At 37.7% G+C, this 13,512-nt stretch overlaps 1 protein-coding gene across 8 annotated transcripts in view; it reads left to right on the top strand.

Annotated features, from left to right (window-relative positions):
• Positions 1 to 13,512, top strand: part of LOC109045573 (sodium bicarbonate transporter-like protein 11) — a 57,249-nt gene that overhangs the window by 4,142 nt on the left and 39,595 nt on the right. Inside the window, exon 1 of one of the 8 annotated variants that reach the window (XM_042768713.1) lies at positions 1,368 to 1,574. The exons of 6 other annotated variants lie outside the window; for them this stretch is intronic. Coding sequence is in view for 1 of the 2 variants with exons in the window: in XM_042768708.1 (XP_042624642.1) it covers positions 1,535 to 1,574 (40 nt within the window). In the remaining variant the exon portion in view is untranslated. Of the gene's footprint in view, positions 1 to 1,367; positions 1,575 to 13,512 lie in introns of those variants that run through there. One more of the 8 variants, XM_042768708.1, reaches the window with a different exon arrangement.

The following is a 13,512-nucleotide window of genomic DNA, read 5'->3' as shown; positions in this document are numbered from 1 at the left end:
TCTTCTTCGTCGTCATCTTTTTCATCTACTAATACTGCCTTGTCATCATGTTTTACCATTACTGCTAGCATTTCTGCTTCAACATCTTTACATCGTTGTCGTCATCTTTGTTTTCTACTGCTTTTGTTCGACTTATGCTTTGTCGTCATCTTGTTTATTGTCATCTTTTGTTGCTTGTTTTTTGTTTTCTTCATGATCATCTTCTTTTTCTTCTTTGTCTACTGTCTTCTTTCTGCTATTTATTCAGCTTCTGTTAAAATTTGTGGATCATTTTGTAAATAATTTTAGCATTTAAGGGATAGTTCACTTAAAAATTACAAATTCTCTTTTACTTGCCATCATGTTGTTCCAAACCTGTACAAACGTCTTTTTTCTATTTTGAAGAATGTTGGTAAAAAGTTTTGGTTACCATTTACTTCCATTGTGTGGTCATAAAAACACATTTCTCAAAATATCTTTTATGTTCCACGGAAGAAAGAAAATCATACAGGTTTGGTTAGTAAATGATTACAAAATTGTCACTTTTGGGCCTACTATACCCTTAAGTGTGTAAAATATATTATATTTTGGTGTGTAATCTTTATCATTTCAAATTAAAGTTTTCAATTTGTTTTAAGTCTTCCATTGGCTTGAATTGAAAAAAAAAATTGCCATTCAAAATCGAATTGACTAAAATAATGCCATTGTGCTACTGGCATACTGAATTATTTTTTACATCTATTTTAATTGGTCTTTACTCTCTTGCATTTATTTAACCATATAGCCGCCTTCACACTACGATCACTGTGTTACACTGTGTTGATAGTCATACACAGCTGACTAAAAAACAAGATGCTTGAAATGTGTTTCAGCTAATATCCCCAATTTCAGCTCCCATCTTTGCAGTAAATCTCTTTGAAACATTGTTCCACCATGTCTTCACCAAAAATAACAACATCAAATAATCCAGAAGCACCACACCAAAAATAATAGCATCAAACAATCCAAAAGCACCAAACCTCACAACAGAGTGTGTATTTCTATCATGCCATGATTTAAATAGATGCAAGAATGACATTATTCCTTATTGTGAAAGAAACAAAGGACATTGCAGTGACAGTATGTAAACTTACAGGCAACATATGTTGCCCATTGCAAAACATTTATCAGAATACACATTTTACTGGCTACTCTATGACACAGACTCATTGCTCTCTTACACGAGTAATGCTAAATGGCAGGCAGTTTGTCGTGACGATTTATGCCTGCAAGCATCAAGTATGCAAAGTGAAACGGAGAAATGCAGGAAATGTAGGCTTTAGGACCCAGAGTCACACCTCAATGGAGGCAGGGCAAGGCTGACTCACTAAATATGTCTGAGGAATGAGAGAGAGAGAAAGAAAGATAGATACAGAGAGAGAGAGAGAGAGAGAGAGAGAGAGAGAGTAGGAGAGGTAGAAGTGAAGAGAGGAGGGTAGAGAGAGGAGACCGGAGCAGAGATGATCTTGCCCCCATTAGTGTCAGGACTACAGGATGATTATGGGTTGAGAAGGGAATGATGGAAGCAAACAAAGTTCTTCATTTTGTGCCATCTGGTAAGATCCACATGCACTCTCACACATACACACACACATCCAGACATACACACATATGCACATGCTCCTGCGCTGTCACGACTGAGCATCCAAGGGTTCCCTGAAATTTGAGACTGTGTGTGCTGAACATGAACAGTGGAGAGGATGCATGTGTGTTTGTGTATTGTAAGTTTTCTCTCTGATGAATCCTGCAGGTCTGTGGATTGTTTTTCTCACACGCTTCTGCTGCCGCTGATGTTTTTTGGGGTGCATTATGCTGGAATGCAGACGGGCTCTTTCGGGGCTGGTTTTCTGTAATGCGTCGTAAACACTTTTACGCTGTTAATCTTAGTCGAGTAAAACAGGAAAAAAGAAAAATGACATCACACAGTTTGAGATACCCGCACACACATTGCAAAAGCATGCACACGCATATACAAATGAGGGAGAGGGAGACGTGAGAAAAGAGACTGATGCAAACACAGTTTAAAATCAAGTACCTGTAGGGCAGCACTAGGAACAAAACCTATATGCCTGATCGGGCAGTACTCGAGTGTGCATGCATGAGAACGAGAGGGTATGTGTAGTTGGTAATCTTCTCGGAGAGTAGGTCTTATTTGTACGTAATGTTGCTGTTCAATTCGTTTCGTTGTGAGAAGTCAGTCTAGTACCGCATTCAACACACATGCGCTGTCGTACAGCACAAGTGCACCTACATCACTCTCTTTCTATCCTTTCCCTTCACTCAAAACCTCAGTGTAAACACAGTACCTAATACAAGTACAAACACACAAAAACACATGCTCGTCTTCCCGCTGAAACACAAAAACACAAACACAAACAAATGTGATTTGCATCCCACACATTATCCTCGCATGATTACGAGTGCTTGAGGGTTGAACTTCAAATCAGTTGATGTCTCAATATTCTATCCTCGCATGATTACGAGTGTGTTTCTCCATGTGTGTGTGACACACAGCATCAAGTGCGCATTAGACCAGGCTGTTGTAATTGACACTTACCTGTCTTGGCTTGTGGATAACCATTGTGGCACTCTGTTAATACCATAATTTCCACAGAATCTCAATGTCATTGGAGCAGGTCACAGGCCATCAGCGTGCTGAGGCCGCCTGAGAACTTTTTGCGATTCACAAATTCACATAGGTGAGCAATCGCTGCAACAGGATTGAAGTTGTTTGATGAACAGATGAGCGGATGAATGATGGATGAAAAAATAAAATTAACGATGGAACTAATGTAATAAGCAGTGTCCTCTGTTTTTTTAAGACTGTCTTACACACATATGAAAGGTGGACATTTTGTCCCCAGATTCCTTTATTTACGATTTCCCATCATGTTTGGGTATTGAACGTCATATTTGCACTGCAGATGGTGGGATATGAATAGATGTAATTTTATGGAGGGCTGATTTACTTTGTGTGGCTGTGCGTCCCTTTATTTATCTCATATGTGCATGTACAGTCATCCGCCGGGTCCCAGAGAGGTTGGTAATGCGGTTAGGCATCTCTGACTCTTCTGTTCCCCATTTGTCTTCCACCCACTGTACATTGCAGTCTGCAAAGGGAAATTAGAATCACACATTCCACCTCCTCATCTCATCTTACTATGTAAAACTGCAAAATGGCCATACTCTCACACACAATAAAACAAAGAGCAGCGTCTGTGGGCGCAAAAGAAACAGCCTTCACAGACGTTCACATGATGGAGAGCTTGACCCTCTTCTGATTTACAGACATGGCCATAATGTGGATATTTTTAGAGGCCCAAATATGTGTGCGATTTGCCAAGTGCTGTGTGTTGTTTGCTTGAGCCTAATTAATTGGGCATCTCTTCCGCTAAAAGTCTGATCCCAGATAGACATGCCTCTGCTTCTCCGTAATGAATTAAATATAGCTCACGGGAAACGTTACAAGCACTCTGTCCTCACTTTCTGTTGGAGAATGTCAGGAACCCCCTCTCGCATCCACACGCACACACAAACACCCACACTCAGGCAAACAGACGCGTCCCCTGCCCACCCCTGGAGTAAACCTTAAATTGCTTCAAGATGTCGGAGGATGCCAGTGTCGATGAATTCTGACCTTTGATTGCGAAGCTGCCCATGTGCCAGGGGAGAAACCTCGCACTCATGCCACTTTTCTGATACGCATACGGCAGACAAACACACAGATGCGCACACCACCATTCTGATGTACACAGTCAGACATTGTGCCAGGCTGTATGACAAACCATCTTTGGGATAAACTAGATACCATAATGGCCTTCAAATGTCAAACAGTCTTTCTGTTTTAGTTCAGAATTCACATTCCTCGTAAAGCTGTATCCTTTTTCTGCTCTCTCTCATTTGTGTTTTGTCTCCGGTTTGGTCTTCTTCTCTTGTGGCAGCGGTACTGTAAATTGTAAGAGGGAATGGTGGTCTGGCTTTAATAGAGGAAGAAGGGAATGTGCAAGCAATTAGCAGGAATCCCCCAGCAGAGCGCTTACGAAACCAGAGCAGCCGAGATATGAAGGAAAAGAAAATTTGTATTCCCTTGATGTACAGGACAATAGTGTCCATGCAAACACATTTAAGCTGTGCATTCCCTTGGTGCCGTGTGATTAAAGACGGCTGTCATGTTGAAGCATGTTAGCGCTGCGGTCACTGGATCTTGACGTCCACCTTTCTCTCTCTATCTCTATCTCCGTCTCCATTTCTCTTTCCAATGCCCAAGAGGATGTTTTACAGGAATAAATGGGCTAAAGAGAGCGAGATCTGATGCCATCAACGTAATATTACCTAGGCTTTTCTGTTACTGTTTGATGCGGTTTGTTTTTGCACACATGCCGATCTGCGTATTTTCTACTACAGCTTATAGAGAGTGAGACAAAGAGAGGTAGAGAGGGAGCCGCTGGTTCACGTACGACTATACAACACCATGTGATGTGTAGAGCATGCATAGATCACTATCAGGTCACCTGGTGATTGCTTCCATCACACCCAGAGAAAGGTGAGATGGACGCATCAGCCTAGCCGCATGCTGCAGAAACATTTCTGCTGTATGAAATTCATTTGAAAGCAAATGGCTGCAGCTTCAGGATTTCACTGTAAATTGCCATGAACGGTAATTTCAACTGAACATTAGAGCTGCGTTACACCTTATTCTGTGTCAGGGGTTTAATAAATCTATTATCAGAACGGTATCTTCTCTATTACAATCAGAAGATCCTCAGATGGCATGCCAACAGACTGCCCACAGTCTATTTACTGATGCATATTGCACTCAAAACAAAAAGCAAGAGCCGGCTGAAATCGCCAGTTCTGATCTGATTGGCTGGTGCTACACAAGGTTGTCTTATTTGAACATCTGAATCAAGATATTCAGTCTTTTCACAATGAAATTAATATCAATAAGCAAAACTGTATGTCTGACTTTTTATTATGTATGTGAAATAATCTGCATTTGAATGAAAAAAAAGATAAATTCAAAACTTCTACACACATTTTTGATCATTGCTTCTCACAGATCAACACTGCTGTGCCCTTGTTTGAATTAATTCAGGGTTTTTTTCATGCTGGATTATTTATTATGTGTTTCAGGTAAAATATAAAATGTCAAATTCTTCAAACTATAAAATAAATGTGTTCCTAAAAGTTGTGTAAAAACAAAGCATAAAACATAATTAGTCGATTTCTTGTCACTCAGAACTATTTCTGTGTAATTATGCAGTTCTTGACCAGAATAAGCTCCAAACCGGACCAGACTTTATTCCGAGAATCAAAAGTGTCTTCCAGCATAGGAATTTTTTTTTTTTTTTTTTTTTTTAATCATTTAATAATTATATCATTGAGTTTTTTTACTCTATTACTCCAACAACAGCATGCATATTAATATTTCTTTGCCGCTTTCCACGGTTTATTTGTGGAGAGAATGCATACTCAACTGTTTGGATTTTTCTCTCCAGCAATATTTTGTCAAGCAGCCTCATACACGTGCAGACACAACTCTGTGTCTCTCTCCTTCTCCTTGCCTCATCACACTCTTCCCTTATTCCCAAAAGAAGCAGCATGTGTGTATGTGTGTCATTATTGGTCTTCAGAAGGAATTCCCTCTCTAAGCAGTCGGAGACTCGAATGCCAAAAAGCCTGCAGGCATATTAACTCTCTCTCTTTCCTGCTCGCTCTCTTGTAGATCAGGGCTGTTAGTGACATTAAAAAGTGGCAGAGAGCACCTTTAATCTGGATTTCTTTCTGTCTGTCTGTTTAGTAGATGTGTATCTACACTAAAGGACCATCACTACACACTTCTAGACAACCAAAATACCATAGCAATCTGCCTTGAGATGGCTTTCTTTCTCTCATACCTTATCTCTCACATTGCCAAAGTCATATCTGTGTCAAAGCATGGCCCTACTCGTACAGGTACAGCTGGATTTAAAGATCTTAAAACCTAAGGTCTGTGAAATAACAGTGACTAAATTCCTAAGCAGCCTTTCTAAACCCAAAGCACATGCTTTCTGCATTTGTATGTTCTCTTATGATATTACAGCTGTAATAGCTTACGTAAAAAATGCATTCACATGTTTGATGTGCTTTTATATTACAGGCCATGTGCCTTGTTTCTTACCTCCAATTTTTTAATGCACATTGTCCATTTGTCAGGGCAGGGATTAATGTTTTGTGTCTGCCAGAGCGTGGTGCCATATGGCTGGATGTAACAGCCTCACTCAATTCACTCAACTCAGTTTACTAGATTTTTTTTTTTTTTTGACATTATGCAAACTTGCTGAGATGCACCGTGAGATTTCCGTGACAAATTAATTCCTCTCTTGATGAAAAGTCCCCAAAATAATTCTGTAATCATTTATTCACTTTCACGTTGTTCCAAGCCTCTTGATTTTCTTGCTTCCATGGAATATGAAAGATGTTTTGAAGAGTATCCTTCTCATACATTGAAAATGTATGGGGAGAGGGGCTGATGAACTCAGGAAATTAAAAGAATTTTACATTTTTGTAAAGAAGTCCATATGTTTTAATCCAATATGTTCCAAGTCCTCTGAAGACATACGATAGCTTTGAGATTAACACATATATATGATACGTTTAAATTAATACATAAAAATGTTTGCATATTTGGTGCGATTTTTAACTTGTTTTATCAGCTAAAATGTTTCTTATATTGACTAAAATGCTGTTTTAATAAATAATATTAACTTAAAATGAATAAATGTGGCATGACAAAATATTGACTAAATTTAATGAATATTTTCATCAAAAAAAAATTTATTACTTAAACAAAAAACTGTAACAGTTACCTGTAAAATAAAAACTGTAAAATCAACTAATGTGTACTAACATTTAAATTAATCATTTGATAAAATGCATTTATTTTGTACATACTTGTTTTTTTTATATTGTGTTTATATTTGAAAAAAAAAATAAAAAATTCTGCATGTCATCACTTCATTTAAACTGTTGACCTCTTAACCCACCCTTACCACAAAACCTGTCCCTAACCTTAACCATATCCCACTTCAATAGCAGCAAGAGGGTTTTGCAATGCAACATCAACACAATAAGTGCATTGGGTTACACCTTATTTAAACATGTCCTTGTTACAGTGTAACTGCACTTATAAGTAATGTTAAATAACAACATTTTCTAACTGTAGGGATAGGTTTATGGTTTTTTATGCATAATTTACTGTTATTACATTAGTAAGTAAATTAAAAGTAAAATAAATGTAAAAATCAATAAATAAATAAATTGACGTAAGTTCATTGTAGTTAAAGACACCTAATATAAAGTTAATGAACATTTAGAGTCAGCACTGTGCAATGTCATACATCCAAAGAAGGCACATCAAGATGAGTCATGACATGTTTAATATCAATAATGAGACACACGAGAACCATATTCTTTATAAAACAAAGTAATAAAAAATAATTTTATATATTCTTCAAGAATCGGCTAAAGACACATCTCTTCCATCTTTATTTTACCATCTTACTCTAGCACTCTCTTTTCTAATTCTATTCTTTATAAAACAAAGTAATAAAAAACTTGCCACTTTTAGACTTATGTTTATAGACTCTATTTATTTACTAACTGCTTGTTTTCTTAAAAAAAACTTGCTTCACTAATCTTTTTGTATTCTATCAATTTGTATTTTTTTATTTATTATACAATTAACAAAAGGAAAAAAGTCCTCTAACACTAGCTTGCTTTATCAATTTTCTATTCTATCTGTTTTCTTTTTATCTATTGTATGATTTAGAAAAAAACCTTGCTACGTATACTGCATTAAGCTAACTGAGACTTGTTATAGCACTTGCATATCATTGCTCTTTTGTTGATTTTGATTGCTTCCATTGTCCTTATTTGTAAGTCGCTTTGGATAAAAGCGTCTGCTAAATTTCTAAATGTAAATATATATATATATATATACATTTTTGTTGTTGCTTGACAGCCTCTGCCCAGTAATGTTTTTGGTTATCTGTCCCTTTAAGAAAGTACAAAATGTAAATTTGAATAGCGATTGCAAATGTTGATTTTACTAGATGCAGCACAGATGCATAACTTCCGATGCACTTATTTCAAGGTTCATTTTCAAAGGAGAATATCACATTAAAGTTACTGCCTTGAAGGGAAGCAGTGAGATCGAGCGGCTGTCTTGTGTGACCTAGCACCTCTGTGATGAGCTCATTTAACTGTGTGTGTAAGAGAGAGAGAGGGAGGACAGCTTTACTACACACTCCCGCTTTCACACCAGACAAACTACACAGACACCTCATCCGTGCGCAACAACACTCGCTCTTGCACTGTTTCATCTTTGCACACTTTTATCTGTAAATTTGCATTATTCACCAGAGAGAGTTTGTCCATTCCGACTGTATTTTTTTTTGTGTGCGTGTCTGGTCTTGTCTGAAAAAAAAGAAAAAAAAATGAAAGCAAGGAGAGGAGGAAAAGGAGAGAGAGAGTGATACTAAGGCATATTTGATGTTTTATGCTCTTTATCTTGAGTATGAAACTGAATAGATGCACAGGGTGTTTGTGGTTTTGTTGCACACTAACCACAAACATGAGTATTTCTTAACAACCAGACCACCAAGCTTTAAAGAGACACCCCTCTCATTGCTCACTGGCGCAGAGAGCCTGAAATTGCCTGTGTTGCCTGTGTGTGTGTGTGTGTGTGTGTGTGTGTGTGTGTGTGTGTCTGTGTGTAAAGGGAAAGGACTCGCTGGTTACTTTGGTCTGTGACTCACACATCATCTTATCTCTTGAACTAAATCTAGTCATGGTATTAAATGCACATGCAAACAATGATGATCGGTGTGTTTAAGTGTAAAACTACACTGACCTTCAAATATTCATGCGCGCGCGTGCACACACACATACACAAATGGAGGTTTTTGCCGATTTTGTCAGGTTTTGCTCACTTTTGGGTACAAATTTGTCCCCAAAATATGGTTAGGTAGGTACACACATATTCACACACACACACACACACACACACACACACACACACACACACACACACACACACACACACACACACACACACACACACACACACAATGAAGACCTGTTCTGCTAGCTCTTGCTTCCTGTTTGCCAAGACAGCACTTCCTGTGTTAGTAATGATGATAAGATATTAGGAACCTATTCGCTACCCACCCTGCACCAGCTATTTTCTGTTTACTTTAGATTTGTGTTATCATTTGTATATGTTTCATTGCGTTAAAGTGATTAGCAGGATTTTTTTTTTTTTTTTTATAAAGATTTATCAAAAAAAAAATCTGTTTAGTCTTTTTGTCCCTCTTATCTCTCATTAATTTGACACTTTGGCTTTGATCACATCTCCACATGAAACATGTTATTTCCTCTGGTTTGCAGGAAATTTGGTTATAGAAGAGACTGTGAAGAAAAAGCAGGTCTGAAATTAGAGCTTTTTGCATTTTAAACGAATAAAACAGTTAAGGTGACTCAACAAAAGTGAAAGCATGTCTTGACGGCTCTGTTTGTGTTTTGTGCATCATGCCTGGGTGAGGATTCGAATGCAAACCATAACTTGTTTGATTTGATGTGTCTGTTTTGGCTCAGTTTGCTTACCGTACCTACAGTAACCTCTAAAAAGGAAGTGTGATGCTTAAGTCGTACCCATCCCTGGTTCAGAGTGATTTAAGGCTGAAAGTGCTGCAGCACCACTTCCTCTGTCAGTCCTGCTCACTTCCTTTGCATATCAACGGGTGGTCCATGAGCTGCATCTGCAGTGGAAATAAGCATGTAGTAACATGGCATTAGAGAAATATCTTCAGATCAGACATTGAGCCAGGGGTTGATAAAGGTTGGTCACACAGTACCCATAGCTGGAGGCAGCAGAGACGAAGTACCCAGTGAAAGGTCAGAGTGGGGGTAAATAGCACAGTGACTGCGTCCCCTCCGGAGGGCCTGTAGGCATGGCTAGGCTGAAGGTGTTTTGTCTGTAGGACGGTTCTGATGGGAACATGCACAGAATATCAATCGGCTGCTGTGTCGTCACTGACTTTGAACGGCAGGGGAGGGAGAGAGTCATTTTTTCTGTCTGCCTCACCAGTTTATACTCGTGGCTTCCTAAATTATGTTACAACGGGAGGACATTTAAAGAGTCATGGGTTTGCTGGCTCAAGCAATTTATGCAAATGCTAGTGCATGTCGTTGATTAGAGCTGGGTGGGTTGTGAGCATCATGTAATAGCAGTGTATGAGGTGGAATGCAAAAATATGCCTCTTTTCTGCCTGAGAATAGTCATTCTACTGTGGGAGGGATGACCTTATACGGTGACCTTGGGGTTTTTACTGTGATCATAGACCTCAGTCAGTGTAAATGCTATATTTTATTTGATGCAAACTCCTATGAGACTGTGAAGGACAGGTGTGTTTGTTGTTGTTCTGTGGCGTACCTGAGTTTTGATTGTTTAGATGGTGAAAAAACTAAAATATAATTAAAACAGCTCTTCAGTGGAGAAAACTCATGATTCGGGCCTTAAACATTCGTAAATGGCAAAGCATATAAAAGAAGGAAGGTTTTACACTCAAACATGAATTCCAGTGCAATTATTTAGTTTTAGTGATCAATAAGTCTTAAGTAAGTAGCTAGACATTTAAATTTCAACATGTATTTTGTGAAAGATACCAACAGTAATATCTAATGCAAAGTATTCAACCTTTTGTCAAATTTTACATTTACATTTTAAATTGAAAATAGCATATGTGTGAAGACACCTATTTAAATGCCTATTGCTTAATGCAATGACCCGTTCACACCAAGAACGATAACTATAAATATATTAGCATCCACACGAGTGGACAATATTGTCTGTTTATTCTAAGTGGACAGTCATTTGCCGCTTTAAATTCTCGAGCTCGTGATAGCAGGATTGATTCTGATTGGATGTCAATGTTTTTATCGTTCATCAGCTCGAAAAAATCGTTCTGAAAGTGAATACAACGATATCATTTCTCTGTGCCTTTATCGTTATAGCTGTGGTGTGTGGACTCTACCATTCTTTAAAGGGGTCATATGACGTTGCTAAAAATAACATTATTTTGTGTATTTGGTGTAATGCAATGTGTTTATTTGGTTTAAAGTTCAAAAAAACACATTATTTTCCACATATTGTACATTACTGTTGTGCCTCTATGCCCCGCCTTTCTGAAACTCGTTGATTTTTACAAAGCTCATCATTCTGAAATGTGAGGTGTATGCTGATTGGCCAGCTATCCAGTGAGTTGTGATTGGCCGAATTCCTCAAGCGTGTAACGGAGATGTTACACCTCTTACCATACTGTCATGCCGTGTGTCCCGGCGCAACAAGACAAAAACATTAAAACCCATTATAAACAAGGCATTTGTTGCATCCAGTGGGAACAAAAATACTGATTATAATGACTTATACTGTCTTTTTACACGTTGCATATGGCGCTGTGTAAACATAAAACCATGTCTGCATTTGTGATCGGAAAAATGACAAACAACAAGTGCTACTCTACACTGCTCAAAACTCGCGTTTGAATCATCAGTGGCAAATTATTTAAATATGAAAACGTACTTACAGACTGTGAGTCAGAAGCACCAGACTGTCCTTGCAAAGTTGGAATTGCCCCACTTTATAGTAACAGACACCGGCATTGTAGGCTACTCTTTCAGGAAACAGTTCTCGTCCTCTGTAATATGTGCTGCACACTAGACTTGTGCCGGTATTCGGTAATGAATATGCACGATATTGTTATCGTGGGCACTTCTAAATACCGAGAATAATTATATATTACAAATTATTCAGAATTTGGAATACATTTTAAGAATACTTTTCCCATCAACTGGTCAAAATGCACGTCACTGCTTTAAAGACGGGTGTGAGCTCCGATGTAAACAAGCACGCATGAGAAGCACATGGGGAAACACGTGAGAGACGCGCTGAATGAACGCACATTCACTCTCTGACAGCAGATGGCGCTAAACTGCAGGAAATGTAGCCCTTACCCTGGAAACCCCATAAATAAAAGCAGCTGCTACTTTCTAAACATTTAAATAATATAAAATAATGTTTATATATTTCCATAAATTTTTTCCATTTTAATCTGGACTACAACATGCCCTAGATATTGTTTGAAAGTGTTTTGATTCTTTATTGTTCATTAACACTTTACATTAGGGATTCTTTCAAACTGCGCAATGAAAAATTCTTCTGAACATTCATTAATCTTAGGTATTCCAATATTTAATAACACAAAATCAAAAGTTGCAACTTTGTTATTTAATGAGCTAACATGAGCTAAGACTTGTATTTTTTAACAAAGATTAGTAACTTCTGTAGTAAATGTAGCTATTGCTCATTGTGAATGTTAATGCATTAACTAAGGTTAACTAATGAGGTCTTATTGTAAAGTGATACCTATGGGTCTTTAAAGTTCTTTTCCACTTTAATCGGTGTAAAACTTTTTTTTAAACTTTAAATATATTTTTGTATTGCTTTATTATATTTAAATGTTCATTTGTTTTTGTTATAAGAAAAAAAGTTATTTAACCTGTTATACTGTATTATGAACCACTTTTCTGAAACTTAATTTCAATACCGTGATAATACAGCATACCGTGACAAAACATGATCAATTAATCGCAACAGGAAAATTTGATACCGGCATATCCCTACTGCACACATCTGAATATTTGGGTTGAACTTTTCTGGAACAGTGTTGTTAATACAACTTAACCACTGATTTCTACTGGTGTCTTCTTTTGGAAGACCAAACAAAGTAGTTTCCCAACAAAGTAGCATCTCCACAACATGGCGCCAGCGGCAACAGCGGCAATATACTGTAAGTTACGCCTTCTTTCTTTGCGTGAACATTTGGGCGGTGTTAGGCAAATCTTCCCATATCGTGACATATACATGTGGGGGTGTGTTAGAACATGCCGTTTTAGGGGTGTTGTTGACTCTTAACTTTTATAAAGAATATCTCTTTGGATTTCAGACTTTAGTCTTTGCAACTTTACAGATCTTCTTTATGCACCAAGAACTTGTAACACTCCAAAGAGAAAGGAAAAATTTAAATCGCATCATATGACCCCTTTAATATTGAGAACAATTTTAAGAACTATATCTTTATTTATTATCTTCATAGTTATCTTCCTTGGTGTGAAAAGACCTTAAGCATATTGACAGCATCTAAAACATAAAGCCTTGTAAGACTTGAGTGGTGTGTGGCGTTTATTAGTAAATGATGAAACTAAGACATTTTAAATGCAGGTTTATTTAATGTTGCAGTGTAACATCAACATGTCTCATTCATTAACCAATGTGCATCTGTGTGAGTGTGTTCATGGGTTGTCACAATACTAATGAGATCACACTGCCTTGAGACAGTACGCCATACTGAACAGACTGCTCTTCTATCGCTCACAACCTTGTTTTCATTGGCA

This window comes from Cyprinus carpio, chromosome A13 (assembly GCF_018340385.1).
Source record: "Cyprinus carpio isolate SPL01 chromosome A13, ASM1834038v1, whole genome shotgun sequence".
Lineage (NCBI taxonomy): Eukaryota > Metazoa > Chordata > Actinopteri > Cypriniformes > Cyprinidae > Cyprinus > Cyprinus carpio.
This window is presented reverse-complemented; position numbering and strand designations above follow the sequence as displayed.